At 43.1% G+C, this 16,099-nt stretch overlaps 1 protein-coding gene across 1 annotated transcript in view; it reads left to right on the plus strand.

Moving 5' to 3' along the window:
- Positions 1 to 16,099, plus strand: part of HECW1 (HECT, C2 and WW domain containing E3 ubiquitin protein ligase 1) — a 270,983-nt gene that overhangs the window by 228,589 nt on the left and 26,295 nt on the right. Inside the window, exons 22-23 of the mRNA XM_070369359.1 lie at positions 12,288 to 12,386; positions 13,051 to 13,180. Coding sequence (XP_070225460.1) covers positions 12,288 to 12,386; positions 13,051 to 13,180 — 229 coding nt within the window. The remainder of the gene's footprint in view (positions 1 to 12,287; positions 12,387 to 13,050; positions 13,181 to 16,099) is intronic.

Consider the following 16,099-nt stretch of genomic DNA (forward strand, 5'->3'; position numbering starts at 1 on the left):
CAGCAGAGGATGAGATGGTTAGATAGCTTCACTGACTCAGTGGACTTGAATCTGAGCAAACTCTGGGAGATAGCGAGAACAGGAGAGCCTGGTGTGCTGCATTCCAAGGGGTCACAAAGAGTCAAACATCACTTAGCAACTGAACAACAACAGCAACAAACAGCAGTTAAATCAAAGTTTGCTGTTTTATAAACTTTATTCTGTGTCCAAACTATGAATTTTAAATCTGTGTTTTTATCCTGATTTCTCTGTTGAGTTTCAAACTCTTACTTAACATCGTCACTTGATCCTCCTCCAAGTTCACATCTAATCTCTCCCAGGAGCCACTTCCTGTCATCCTTATCTTTCTGCTCAAATAAAGCTTCTTGTCTTATCAATTTTCCCTTCAAGATGTTCCTCACAATTACCTGGACGTACTGTAATGCCCTCCAATGTGTCCCGTTTTCAAATCTATCCCTCACATGGCTGCAGGTAGATCTCTCTAAAATGCCAAACCCTTGCTTAAGCCCTTCAGCAGGTCCCCATTCTCTAACAGTTTAAAAGCTGAACAGGTTGGCCTGGAAAATAAGACCTCCCAGGATCTCCCGCTTCCTCTTTCTTCAGCATAATCTTGCCCCTTCTTCCTCTTTCTGTTCTAGTCATCTTGAATTTCTTGCTGTCCTAAACACATTCTTTTCTGTGCTTGCCTCTTTCTTTATATGATCTTATTTTCTTGGAAAGCCCTTCCTTGCCTTCTGAAGCAGACTTCTACTCATTCTTCAAAGTTCACCTCAGTCATCACCTCCTCTAGGAAGCCTGCCTGGATTTAATCCCTCCCAAGTCAACTAAGTCTCCCTTCTCTGGATTTGCACACATTCTGTGCACTCTTCTACAGCACATGTTAGTTACATGGTAATGAAATGCTGCGTTACTAGCTCTCTCCACTTTCCTGACATGTACATTTTTTGGAAAGAACGTTTGCCTTCATATCTTTGCATGCACCTGGCACATAGGAGGCACTCAGTAAATTTGTTGAAATTAAAAATGCATTTAAAAGCAATCCAAGCCTCCTTTGATGTCACACCCTCCACATATCACTTTGGTTCACTGCTCCACTTTAAAGAAGCATTCCTACAAAGAGTTATCTGTGCTGACTTGCTCTGCTTTCTCTTCTGCCATTCTGTCCAGCTTTTCTTCCCCTTTCCTGCTCTCATAGAGGTTGCCTAATCCAGTGGGCGACTCTCAGACCTCCTATTATGTGATCTCAGAGGCATTTGACAGTCAGTCTCTGCCTCCTTCCTGAACAGGCTCCACAGTCCTAGGTTCTTCTCATCACTCATCGCCTGTTCCTGCTCAGTTTACTTCATCATCACTCCTCATCTTACAGATCCCTGGATGTTTCATTGCTTAAGGTTCAACCCTTGGTCCACCGCTCCATCTGCATGCACTTCCAAGGTGGTCTCATCCAACTTCATGAGTTCATGTCACTCCATCCATCTCTACCCTGATTACTCCACATTAACATCCACAGCCTGGCCCTGTTCCTAGAAATCCTGACTAATTGGTAAAACTGCCCACTCAACAGCTCCACCCCAATATTTAATAGGCATCACAAACTTAATAGGTGTAAGTTTAGACCTATTAAAGAACTCTCCAGTTTCTCTTCTACACCTTCTCTTCTGTGGTGTTTCCCATCTCAGTATGGCACCACCATCTGCACAATTGCTCTGGCCCAACACCATGGACTGTCTTTGAAGCCTGTCTTTTTCTCACATCTCTCATCCAGGCCATCAGCACATCCTCTTGGCCCTGTCGTGAAAATATATCCCCAAAGTGACCTCATCACCTCCACCCCCACCACCCCAGTGTACACTGCCATCACCTCCCACCTGGATGACTGCAGGAGCCTCCAAACTGGCCTCTCTTCTCCCACGCTTGACAGCCTCACCTTTCTTCATGCAGGATCCAGAGGGGTTATTCCCAGAATCAGTCAGTTCATCCTGTGGACCCTACGGGAAACCTGTGATGCATTCCCATCACATTCTGGATGGACTCCACAGTCCTTCCCATGCCTGCCCAAGCCTGCATGTTCTGCGGCCTGGGGAATCTCTCCAGATTCATGTTCTCCCATCCTCTCTTTCTCTCTCCCGCATCCAGTCCTTGTGCCCTCTTTACAGTTATTCAGACAAAACATACATGTTCCCACCCCAGGCATTGTTTCCCCCTAGCTTGTACTGCTCCTTCTCCTGGGGGCTCACTCAGGTCAGACATCATTGCCTCAGAAAGGATGACATAATCTGGTACATTTGGGAGGAGGTATCTTCCCTTCCTGTCCTTTTCCCAAGAGAGTCGTAGACCTAGAACCCAAGTTCTAGGTCAGATCAGATCGGATCAGATCAGTCGCTCATTTGTGTCTGACTCTTTGCGACCCCATGAATCGCAGCACGCCAGGCCTCCCTGTCCATCACCAACTCCTGGAGTTCACTCAGACTCACGTCCATCGAGTCAGTGATGCCATCCAGCCATCTCATCCTCTGTCATCCCCTTCTCCTCTTGCCACCAATCCCTCCCAGCATCAGAGTCTTTTCCAATGAGTCAACTCTTCACATGAGGTGGCCAAAGTACTGGAGTTTCAGCTTTAGCATCATTCCTTCCAAAGAAATCCCAGGGCTGATCTCCTTCAGAATGGACTGGTTGGATCTCCTTGCAGTCCAAGGGACTCTCAAGAGTCTTCTCCAACACCACAGTTCAAAAGCATCAATTCTTCAGTGCTCAACCTTCTTCACAGTCCAACTCTCACATCCATACATGACCACTGGAAAAACCATAGCCTTGACTAGATGAACCTTTGTTGGCAAAGTAATGTCTCTGCTTTTGAATATGCTATCTAGGTTGGTCATAACTTTCCTTCCAAGGAGTAAGCACCTTTTAATTTCATGGCTGCAGTCACCATCTGCACTGATTTTGGAGCCCAGAAAAATAAAGTCTGACACTGTTTCCACTGTTTCCCCATCTATTACCCATGAAGTGATGGGATCGGATGCCATGATCTTCGTTTTCTGAATGTTGAGCTTTAAGCCAACTTTTTCACTCTCCACTTTCACTTTCATCAAGAGGCTTTTTAGTTCCTCTTCACTTTCTGCCATAAGGGTGGTGTCATCTGCATATCTGAGTTCTAGGTGGGAGTCTAAAATGATGTTTGGAGGACTTCTCTGGAGGTGCAGCAGTTAGGACTCCATGCTTCCGCTGCAGAGGGCATTGCTTCCGTCCCTGCTTGGGGAACTAAGATCTCTCAAGCTGTGCTGCTGCTGCTAAGTCGCTTCACTCGTGTCCGACTCTGTGCGACCCCATAGACGGCAGCCCACCAGGCTCCCCCATCCCTGGGATTCTCCAGGCAAGAACACTGGAGTGGGTTGCCGTTCCCTTCTCCAATGCATGAAAGTGAAAATTGAAAGTGAAGTCGTTCAGTCATGTCCGACTCCTAGCGACCCCATGGACTGCAGCCTACCAGGCTCCTCTGTCCATGGGATTTTCCAGGCAAGAGTACTGGAGTGGGGTGCCATTGCCTTCTCCGTAAAGCTGTGCAGTGTATCCAAAAATAAAAATATCAAAAAAAGAAAATATCAATAAAATGATGTTTAGTGGAATAGGAAGGCACACTTAAGAGATCCAGGGAGTGATGAAAACTGCTCAGAGTGGAGCACAAAGCCTGGGGATTGAGACCTTCATTGCCTCAGAGAGCCCAGGAGAGGCAAGCGGTGCCCATGTGTCACAAAGGGGACTGTGATCACCTATTAGGATATCCTGCCCTGAAGAGGGTGGTTTTGTCCCATACCCCTCAGCAGACATCTGGCAACATCTGGGGGCAGTTTTGGTGATCACAACTTTGAGGGGATGGATGGCACTGGAATCTAGTGGCAGAAGCCAGGGGTTGTGCGAAACACCCTGCAGGGCACTGGGCAGTAAATGTTGACTATGCTACAGTCGAGGAACTGGCTCTGTTCGTTTGAGAACCTCTGGGATCTCTTAAAGGACTTTAACCCCTGAAAATCTTGGTCCGTTGCCAGGGAGCAGTGATGGGGGAAGAACCCAAAAGGAACAGGGATGGAAAACATGACTGCTGTGAAGAGAACCTTTTGGAACTCAGCCATCAGTTTGCAGGAGGTAGACCATGCACAGTGTGGGCGTAGTTGCAGAGTCATAGCTTGGGAGGCAGCCATTGTGGTGGTGCCTAGGGGGCATTCAGGCCCGGGGCAGTTTTATCAGCCCTCAGGTTTCATTCAGTAACAACAAAATACTTTTGAGCCCCTGGGATTTGCCGGTGCAGTGCTGGTTCTGACAGTTGTTTGCGCTCCAGAAGATGATGTGGTGTTTGGAAGAGACCACCAGAGTCTGCAGACTGTGTGCCAGCTTTTGAGCAGACCTCAGAGTCCTGCCAGCTGTTCTTGTATCTGCCCCAGCCCCTCACCTCTTCTTCAAGGGAAGCAAGAACCAAGCACGCTATCACCAAGTGTCCAGCTCTTTCCAGTTCCCTAATACATTGGGTTGGTCAAAAAGTTCGTTTAGGTTTTCCATAAGATTTTGTGGAAAAACCCGAACAAACCCTTTGGCCAACCCAATACTATCTGATGCCCTTTCCAGGCAGGAAGGCCAGGAGATGGGGCCAGCTTTGAAGCTGGTACAGGAAGTATCTCTGATGCTGAGTCATGCAGAGAGAGATTGATAGCTTACAGGTCAAGAAAACCCTAAAAGGGTCACCGGAACCTAGAGACACTGTGGGATAATTGTTACAGAGCAAAGATTAATGCCAGAGGTTCAAACCAGAAAGACCACAGCAGAACCTTTCAGACTTGAATCGTTGCCTGGGTGCTGTTTTGAGGGTGTTATTCCATTTTTATATCGCTTTCATATAAGAGGATTAACGAGAAGCCTTTTAAAAGGGTTTTGCTGCACTATCCAAAATGTCCTTCCAGAGTAATTTGGTATTTCTGTAAAATTTTATTGAAGTATAGCTGATTTATTCTGCTGTGTAATTAGGCCTTTTATTTTCTTCACTTGGCAAACCATCCTACTTCCCCTTCCATAAATCTGATCTGTGAACAAGAAATTCCTCTCCCAAACATCCTGAATTCTTTGCCATTATGCAAACTGCTTTTGTTTAAACAATCAGTTGAAAAGTACACCGTGAAATCATGACATCCTACCTCCTGCTAAAACATGTTTCCACACAAAGTTTTGTTAGAGAGACAGACGGAGGAGAGAGAAAGGGAGGGAGAGACCTGCTAGTTCAGCTTCTGGGGGTAAAACATGCATCACATCCATCCATTGACTCAGTGACCTCAAATCTCTGCAGTTTGATCTTTCTGTACATCTTTCTGAATAGAGACCTACTCTAGATATAAGAAATGTGACCAATTCGCTTCACTGAGCAGACTTCAAATGGTGCTTAAAAAATTTTCAGTAGGTTTGTACTGAAAAGTACAAAGCAAAAGTTTGCAGTTCTGCAACAGCAGGAATGTGCCAGCTAGTCCTCTGGTCCAATCCATATTCTCATCCTTCAGTCAGGCCTGGATGTGTAGTCTAGGGTCCTGAGCCTGGGAAAGGGATCAGACATGCCATCTCTGAATGAATACCCAGGTAGGCTGACTACTAGTGGGAAGTCTTTCAGCAGTTGCCCTGTACTGTAGATGCTATTATGATCCCATATGCAGATGAGTAAACTGAGGCTCGGGGATGGTAAGCAGCTTCCCCAAAGTCACACAGGTCAGAAGTGTTAAACCGAGACAGCCTGATACCAGAACTTTCAACTTTGTCCTCACCACCACACTGCCTTTCTTGGATTACTGGCAAACTGCCCAAAGAGTAATGAATCAACAGTAATTCACTCAAGGGGAGAGTCATGTCTTTGCTGGGCCTTTTAAGCCATGTGAGAAGATGTGCTAGAAATGTGTGAAACTCCATTGCCTTTGAACACTCACTACAGTGTACAAAACTCAGATGGAAGTGAGATAAACCCTTGCCAATAACATTGGTTGCTTTCAGATCTGTTGCCATGATCTCCCTCAGCGTTGTTAGGAAAGCTCAGAGTGGCCGCAGTTGCTTATCAGAGGTAATTCAAGTTCATCTCCCAGACATCTGGTGAGGTGCTGATGAGACTGCTTAAAGAATGATATCTGCCCATTTCAAAGTTTCTCCCATGGTCCCAGAGTTGACTGGCTGTATGCTGTCCCTGCTCCAATACCTGTGAGCAGACGGGTAAAGATGAAAACCAGTTAGGTGTCCATCAGAATGGGAGGGGCTAAACCAAGCACAGGACATTCATAAAAATGAAATACTTTGGAGTTTATTTAAATTGGATGATGAAAACCTGTGTTTGCAGATATGTGAGGCTCTCTAGGCTGGGCTGTGGTGTGAAATGAAGCTTTAGAGAAACAAAAGTGGGAAGGAGACTCCATTTTCAAAAGCATGTGTGTGGTCACCACTGATACTCTGGGGGAAGGACCCACCAAGGTCAAGGATGTTGCTTCAGGAGATGGAGTTGATGCATTTTTATTGATATTGTCTATGTTGCTTATATTTTTCTTTGTACTAAAAAATACCCAATTCTATTATTTTTCTTTGACAAGAGGGTAAGGATTGGTGATACCAAAACTAAAAACTTGCAGTGTATTGAAAACCAAGGATTTGAAAAGAACTTCATGTTTCTGCAAACCACAGGGTGGGTGGGGTTGGGTTCAGAAATCAAGCTGTGAGCTGCCCATGTTCCTGCCCTGAAGGAAGACAGACCAGGCCCTCACAAGACCCATGTTTGACTGACTATCTGTAGAGGAGTTTTTTCCTATTAAATATGGGGTTCGTGGTATTTTGCTATACGATCATCTAATTGTGATGTCTTAGGTCCAAATGGGTTTCTGTGAAATCATCTCTGATCAGTAAATAAATAGAAAAAAATGGCTCATGTGTTTCTTAAAGTCAGTAACACACCTTAAGGTGATGGCAAATCAGAATGTCCTAGGGAGTTTTCATGTGACACCAAGAGGGAGCTAGAGGAAAACACTCTCTTCCTCCATCCCCGCCTTGAGGATTACTGATGGAGAGAGGCATCATTTCTGACCCTCCAGGGTGTTGTATTCTTCAGGTAGTTAGGATGGAGGAAAGGCTGAGCCCCACCATCTAGTACCAGGGGACGGTCACAGTGAGACCCAGCCTGGTGTAGCTAGCATGTGAATTTAGACATGCCTGGGACGTGCAGTTGGGGGACAGCCTTGTCTCCTCATGTCCTCCATGTCATGTGTGCGTGTATCTGCTGATTTACCTGATAGCTGAGGCCTGTCCAGTGAAGAGAAGCGGTATAGTGCCCATCACTGGAATCAGACCCTGTGGGCACATCCCACATGCTTAGGAAGGAGCGGGGGCCAACAGGAGGCACACTGCAAGCAGGGCATCTGGGGTTTCAGAAGTGATGTGATCCAAGAAAAGCAGAAGAGCCACCCAACAAGTGGCCAGCAGCACTGAAGTTCAGATGTGAATGCGTGGGTTAGGTGCCCCTTAGCCCTCCATGACTTTTTCAGCCTCAGGATAAAAGGAGAGAGAGTGGCCCCGTAAAACCCTCAGGGGCCCAGCAACTCTGCCATGAGGCCCCTCTGACCCGAGCAGGTCGACACAGAGGAACTATTTCCCTACTAGCCCTGTAGAAATGAGCCCAGGCCACTCGGAAGAGCATGTCTTGGGCAGCAGCCTGGGGGCCGGTGGCAGCGGTGCCAGAGCCTGCAGCTCAGTAACCATCCTTGGGGGTGTGCTGAGCTCAGTGTGCCTTCAGGAATGGCAGCCCATAACAAAGGAGGATCGATACCACACCAGGAGCAGGACTGGCCTGCAGCCTCAGAGAAGACCCCCCCATGGGTCCCCTGAGAGGAAGGGGTGGCTACGGCCCTGCAGGTTCACATGGATGGTGGAAGGGGGCTCTTGAACTGGAGACCCTGGGGCCTGGATAAATAAAATAACACATGCCCCCCATGCACTGGGGAGGAGGAGGCTGCTCCTTCTGTAGGGACTCACTTTCATCGATCCTTAGAACTCTTTATTTGTGCCTAGTCACTTAGATCAAAACAGAAACTTTGGGGGTATTTTTTGCTTAAATTATCTGGATAGTTTCTCTAATAATCAATCTAAAGTCTAAAGAAAAGGACTTTCTTCCATCTCATAATTCCTACACATTACCAACCTGTGTTGACACGAGACACAATCAATTTCCCGGGAAGTAGTTGTCCAGGCTGGGTGAGACAAAGGAGATGTACAAGCCCTGAAAGATGTTTTCTTGTTCTTGAGATTGTCAAGGCAATTCATCAACCTGGAATGGTTTGCCATTCCAATCTCTGCCTTCTAAGCTGTTGTTTGGATTTGAATTGTACAGTCCCTGCAGTGTGCTTTATACAAACACGTCCCAGATCATAGTTCATCGCTGTGGAATATATTTTACTGTATATACTTGACTGGCTGCAAGCCATCCTGTCTGTGTTTATATAAAGCCAAACCACATTATCATAGATTGCTTGCACAGCTATGAAAAAATATCGAGGACCTACTAGTTGCCCCCATCAGCCTGTGAAACCAATATAATTTTGTCTAGAAATTCCATCTATGCCCAGCCCCATTCAAAGCAGATAAACAATTCTCATTGGGTGGTCTGTGTTGCAGCCCCCTTTGCTAAAAACAGCCCCATCTGCCTCCCTCCATCTGATCCCAGCCCCTGGTTGAGAGGCAAGCCATGGTAATCCTGGCTATAAAGTGCTGAACATGATACCCAGCTCTGAGCTCTCCTCACCAGACCCTACTTTCAGGTTTGGTCCAGGGTGGGCATCCAACGTGAGTTGGATAATCAGGAAATTATGCTGGAAATCTGAACCTAGGTCAATGAAAGTCAAGTTGGTCACTCTGGAGGCTTGAACTCCAAGCTGAAAAACATTAGCAGTGTTGGCAGTGCGAGAGAAGAAAGAAGCAGATGTCCACAGAAAGGAACAAAAGGAAGACTTCGGATGAGGGTGGAGTCACCTCAGTATCTGAGCTCAACTGCATTCCTGACCCTGGATTTCTTGAGACACCACCAGAACTTTGTAACAAATTCCCCCTTCTAATGATCATAAGGAGGTGTTGGAAGCTAACATAAAATAATAATAGCTATCACTTGAAGAATGCTGTTTTCCAGAAAAGGTAATGAAGAATAGGTGGTTAACTGTTGGCACAAGGTCACACAGTGGGCAGCCCAGCCCCTGAACCAGAGGATGAATTTTGCTGCTCTGTGGCTTCTCAAAATGGGCACAAAGGAAAAGACTTGGTCTGGCATCAGGCAGACATGGGTCAGTGTCCTCGATGTGCCACTTCCCCAGTGCTAATTATTGACCTGTGATTTCTGGTGGAATGAAGACAGCCACAGTCATAAATAGAGCTGTTATAAGAATCAGTGAGATAACATGATCTGTGTTGGTCTGATAGGCATTCCATAAAAGTTATTTTTAATCTGTTTCCCATTTTTCACTTGTAGCAAACTACAGTGACTAGAACTAATAGAATATTGTGAAGGATGGTGATAACCAACATTTCTTCTATATCTTTATTGTCCTTCTATATCTTTATTGTCCTTCTATATCTTTATCTATATGATGCTGAGATCAATATCCTTTATAATGTAAGGAAACATTTTTCTACTCTTGGTTTACTATGAAATTTTTATTTTTCTTCAAGGAAATTAATGGTGGATCTTTTCAAGAAATTTTTAGCTTCTAACCAAAAAAAAAGAAAGAAAAAGCCATATGATTTTTGTCTTTTGATGTTAAATTAATTTCAATGATGGAATGCCTAGTAATAAACTGTCCTTAGTTTCCTAGAATCAAGCATCCTAAATCATTTGGCATTATTCAGGGAATGGACTGATACTTTCTGTTGTGTTTTACTTATGATTTTTTAGCATGTGAGTTCAGCATCTTTAGTTTTCTTTCCTTTGCTCTTTTCCAGATTGTATTTTGTGATTATGGTAGTTCATAATGATGAATTAAGTTTTCTACCATTTTCTGGTTTCTGGAGCTATTTAAATATTTGGGGTGAAAATACCCCAACTATAAGGATATCCTATAGATATAGGATATATATATATATCCTAGATCTACATATTTATATCTATATATATCCTAGATCTCTCTCTATATATATATATATATATATATCTCTATGGATATATATATATAGGATAGGATATACAGGATATATATTGATCTATATATAGATATAGATATCCATATATAGATCTAGGATATATATAGATATAGATATCTATATATAGATCTAGGATATATATATCCTATATATATATATATATCCTAGGATATATATATATATATCCTATAGATATAAGGATATCCCCATAGATATAGGATATCCTTATAGTTGGGGTATTTTCACCCCAGATATTTAATATAGGATATATCCTTATAAGGATATAGTCCTTTTTCCTCAAAGTTTTGAGACATAGTTTATACTATGGTTATTTGTCTATTTATGTTCTTACTTTTTCTTAAATAGATTAGAATAATGTATATTTTGCTGGAGAATTTACAGTTTATTGAGATAGTCCATTTTTTAACATTGAGTTGAAAGTATTTTCATGTAATATTTTTATCTGCTCCATATCTGTAGACACTTTCTGCCTGCCGAGATTACCATTTCTCTTTATTAGGCCTTCCAGAGCCACCTCTAAAGGAGGCAGGCTCTTGGCAGGCATTTGCTCTCTTCCCACATTGGGCGGTGTTGCCTTCTCCCACGCATGGCCACAGCCCCACATCATGTTAGGAGCATCAGCTGTGATGCCTCAGAGTCCATTAGAGTGGATAAGCCTGCATGGGGTAGGAGTGAACAGTGCTTTTGGATGCAGGACTGTAGCCTCTGGGTTGGAGACCCGTCAGTTATTGGGATATCAGGAAAGACCATCAGGGGATGCAATACTGATGGCACAGTCTGGCCTCAAGGACTATAAGCTGTTCATCTGGTCCATGGGCCTCCCCATCCACAGTGCCTCTATAGCACCTGTACTGAGGTTCTGCACACTTCTTATCTCTCCAGAGCCAATAATATTTGCATGTTATTTCATGCAAAAAGAATGGAGGAGGCTGGTGGGCTATAGTCCATAAGGTTGCAAAGAGTTAGACACGACTGAGCAACTTCACTTTCATGCAAATAGAATAGACTACTTTAAAGATGGCTATCTGAAGTATTATTTATGATTGCACTTATTACAGGATCTTATAATCTATTCATTTAAACCATTTTCATAGCAGTTACAGAGTACAAAGTCTTTTTAGTCTAAGAGCCTCATGAAAGGTTGTGGAGATGGGTTAGTTGAAAATTCCAACAGGGGATCTGAGAAAAGTCACAGCTAAGAAAATCTAGTTAGATTTTAGGTGAAAATCTAGTTAGATAGGAAGAGACAGAAAAGATCCCCTTAGGTCTCTGGACATAAGTACCAGAGATGGGAAGTACCCAGGGTGAGGGAGCCAGTGGGCTTGACCAGACAGAGGGAAGCTGATTTAGGAACAGGGCAACAATGGGACCAAGCTCTTAGGAACTGCAGCATGCAGCTAGGCAGGTTGCCAGCAAAAAAAATGCCAGAAAACTATTTGCTCCAACAAGGATTTAAATCAGTGAAGGCCCTTATATCTGGAGGTTGCCAGGTCTATGCAACCAGTTCCTCCCAGCAGAGACCTTGTTCTTCGTGTGTGGCCATGTAGGCTCCATGTAGGTCCTGTGGCCATGACCGCTTACCACACTGGGATCCCACATACCTCACCTCTCTGACCATGAGCATGATCGCCATATGTGAGTCATGTTCAAGTTCCCCCATCTTCCAGCATAGGGTCAGGCACACATGAGACTTTCGGGTGGTATCTATGGAATGCTTGAATGGGTAAGAATGCATGGTCCAAAAAACTTTCCATATCCTTGGGTTCAGATCCTCAGGTTCAATGCTGGCTGTTTGTCTGGGTCCCAGAATTCCCCTTCACCAGCTCTTTTTCTTCTCTTGGGTCCTTATACAGTCAGGTCTGAGAAGAGGATTCCAGTAAAATGACTCTATTCGGTTACTTGAGGAGGTATGTTCATTTCGTACATACCAGGTTCATAGCCATTGTTCATGGCAAAGAATAAAAAGAATGGGTGCCTCTCGTGTCATCACTTGGCAAGTTTTTGAAGTGGCTTAAGATGAATACTACAGAGAAACACATCAACCAACAATACATGGCTCTGCCTTATCTGCATTCTAGGTTCAGGTTCAGTGGTCGAATCCTAGGCCTGGCTCTGATCCATCAGTACCTTCTGGATGCTTTCTTCACAAGACCCTTCTATAAGGCGCTCCTGAGACTGTAAGTGTCCCCCCAGCCCTGCCTGCAGGACCAGAGACACCGACCTCCCTGACTCCTCTGGCCTTTTTGTCACTGTTTTCCCTGCTCATTCCTGTTAGGTTTATGGTGCTTTACTTTTATGAGTGCTTAAGCCAGCACATAAACCTTTTAGTCCAGTAAAAAGACATTTGGAGATTTTATATAAGCATAAGAGAACATCATATACCAGATATAAATCAGTTTATATAAATAATTATAGTAGCATTACAAGCATTGTATGAAACTATTAAGTAGAGCTGATCTGTCCCTGTATGTAAATCATTATGCTGTACACTCTATACTTATACAGTGCTGTATGTCAATCATATCTCAATAAAGGCAGAATAGGATAAAAGAAAAAAATTGATGTATAACTTGGTTATTTTTAAATGATACTCTTCTCCAATGGCCATGGAGAGTCCTCGAGTCAATAATTGTTTTGTGTTTGTTATTTTAAACATTTTAATACTTTCTTTTCCAATTACTGAATAAACTAAAGGTTCATGGATGTATTCAAAAGTATCAAATCACTAAAATACACCTGTGTTACTTTAGCCTAGAGTGATATCACCATATTTTGGCATGAGGTCTGAGTAGGTGTTTACTGAAACAATCTGTTTGCCTTTCTCCCTTTGAATGGACCCAGACCCTGTGATTTGAGTGACCTGGAATATCTAGATGAGGAATTCCACCAGAGCTTGCAATGGATGAAGGACAACAATATCACAGACATCCTCGACCTCACGTTCACGGTTAATGAAGAGGTTTTTGGCCAGGTTTGTGAGATTCGGGGCTTGGAAAAGACATTTTGAGTCTTGTTATGGAAAAATTGCATGATATGAAATTTACCATCCTAACCAGGTTTACAGTTCATTCAGTGTGGTTAAGTAGATTCATGTGTTATACAACCCATCTCCAGAATGTCTTCATCTTGCAAAACTGAAACCATGTCCATTAAATAATAGCTCCCTATTTCCCCCTCTTCCCAGCCACTGGAACCACCCCACTTTTCTTTCCAAGAACTTGTCTGTTCTAAGTATCTCATATTCAGTGGAATCGTACAGTGTTTGTCTTTTTGTGATCAGCTTATTTCACTCGGCATAGTATCTTCAGGGTCCATCCATGTTTTACCATGTGACAGGACTGCCTTCTCTTCTAGGGCTGAATAATATTCCATAGCATGTAAATACCATATTTTGTTTAGCTATTCATCAGTTGATGGACACCTAGGTTGCCTCCACCTTTTGAGTATTGTGGATAATGCTGGTATGAACATAGGTATGCAAATCTCTGTTCAAGTCCCTGTTTTAAATTCTTTGGGATATATACTCAGAAGTGGGATTGTTGGATCATATAGTAGTGGGATTTTGTGTTTAAAAACAAGGACTGTCATTCATTCAAAATATAATTCTTTGGGAAAAAAACAAAATATAATTCTTTGAGAACTACTGCCTTTATTAAGGGAAGGCAATGGCACCCCACTCCAGTACTCTTGCCTGGAAAATCCTATGGATGGAGGAGCCTGGTAGGCTGCAGTCCATGGGGTCGCTGAGGGTCAGATACGACTGAGCAACTTCACTTTCACTTTTCACTTTCATGCATTGGAGAAGGAAATGGCAACCCACTCCAGTGTTCTTGCCTGGAGAATCCCAGGGATGGGGTAGCCTGGTGGGCTGCCGTCTATGGGGTCACACAGAGTCGGACACGACTGAAGTGACTTAGCAGCAGCAGCAGCAGCCTTTATTAAAATTACTCATGTCTTCTTTTCTCGTTTTGACATGGATCTAGTTTATTGAGTTTTTTGAAAATCAAATGTAACAGTGGATCAGAAAGCATTTTTGTAAAATGTGCAATATATCTGTAAGATATTTCTCTTATCTGTGCAACTACAACAATACTTTTTATCTCTAGCATCCAGATATTTACTCCTCCAAAATGTATCACAATAGTATTTAATATGAGAAGCTTTCCATTTTTTTTCTTCCAGTGTTTATATACCATTGAATCATCTGGCTTATAGTTTTATCAGACCAGCCTGATAGCCTGAGCAGATTTAACAATTAAGGTTTTTGAACATCATTTACAAGAGATTCAAAAGCCTATGACGTGTAGTTTTTGTAATGGAATGCTGTAAGAAGTAAGCTGGGATACTTTATAAGCACCTTCATGACTGTGGGCAGTGTGCTGAATCTATGGGTGAGAGTTACCCACTGAACCTTGCAGACCACCCAACACCCGCCTCTCAATCAAGAATCTTGTTCAGGTCCTAGAAAATGTTAGTGTTTTGATGCATTATCTTTGCATAAAAATACCTCTGAAGAATACTCTTTTCCACATTTGAGAAAAAAATTATTTTTTCTTACATCTTTAGAGAGTGTATTTAAATATATTCAAGAATATGTGATTCACTTAACTGTCCTCCCCCATGTACTAGATGAGCGTGTAAGATACACTATCTTTTCTGCATGACTACTTTTAGACCATCCTTTACATTTGCCCTATAGTAGTTAATTTGTAAAACAAACAAACAAAAAAAACACAATTATTTAGCAAAATAGATTAAGACAAATGGGTATCCATCTTAAAAAACTTAAATTAGATCCCAAACCTAACTCATTATGCTTAAATTAATTCCACATTGGTGAAAAAGCTGAGCGCTTAAAAGAACAATAAAAAGATGAAAATGAAAGAATTTTTCTTTTTAACTTGCAGTAAGAAATGCTGTTGTAGATGTGACAAAGTCATGAAAGAAAAGATAGACATAGTCAAGTAAAATTACTTTTTTAATACCTTATGTCAAAACTACACCATAAACAAAGTAAAAATGGCATAATATTTGCTACATTGTAACATATAGCACCAGAGAAGGCAATGGCACCCCACTCCAGTACTCTTGCCTGGAAAATCCTGTGGACAGAGGAGCCTGGTAGGCTGCAGTCCATGGGGTCGCTAAGAGTCGGGCATGACTGAGCAACTTCCCTTTCACTTTTCACTTTCATGCATTGGAGAAGGAAATGGCAACCCACTCCAGTGTTCTTGCCTGGAGAATCCCAGGGACAGAGGAGCCTACTGGGCTGCCGTCTATGGAGTTGCACAGAGTCGGACACAACTGAAGCGACTTAGCAGCAGCAGCAGCAGCAACATATAGCACAGACAAAAGTCTGTGTCTTTCAATATAAGAAGAGATCCTGCAGATCAATGAGAAATGAACAACAACACAATAGAAAATTAACAACGAATATAAATGGATAGTTCCCAGGAAAGGAAATATTCAACATCATTCACAATTTTTTAAAAATATAAATTTAAATAGAATGAAATACCATTTTCCCTCATGAGAACATCAAGAATCAGAAAACTTCAGTTCAGTTCAGCTCAGTTGCTCAGTCGTGTCTGACTCGTTGCGACCCCATGAATCGCAGCACACCAGGCCTCCCTGTCCATCACCAACTCCCGGAGTTCACTCAGACTCATGGCCATCAAATTAGTGATGCCATCCAGCCATCTCATCCTCTGTCGTCCCCTTCTCCTCTTGCCCCCAATCCCTCCCAGCATCAGAGTCTTTTCCAATGAGTCAACTCTTCACATGAGGTGGCCAAAGTATTGGAGTTTCAGCTTCACATCAGTCCTTTCAATGAATACCCAGGACTGATCTCCTTTAGGATAGACTGGTTGGATCTCCGTGCAGTCCAAGA

The sequence above is a fragment of the Bos mutus genome, chromosome 4, assembly GCF_027580195.1.
Source record: "Bos mutus isolate GX-2022 chromosome 4, NWIPB_WYAK_1.1, whole genome shotgun sequence".
Taxonomy (NCBI): Eukaryota; Metazoa; Chordata; class Mammalia; order Artiodactyla; family Bovidae; genus Bos; species Bos mutus.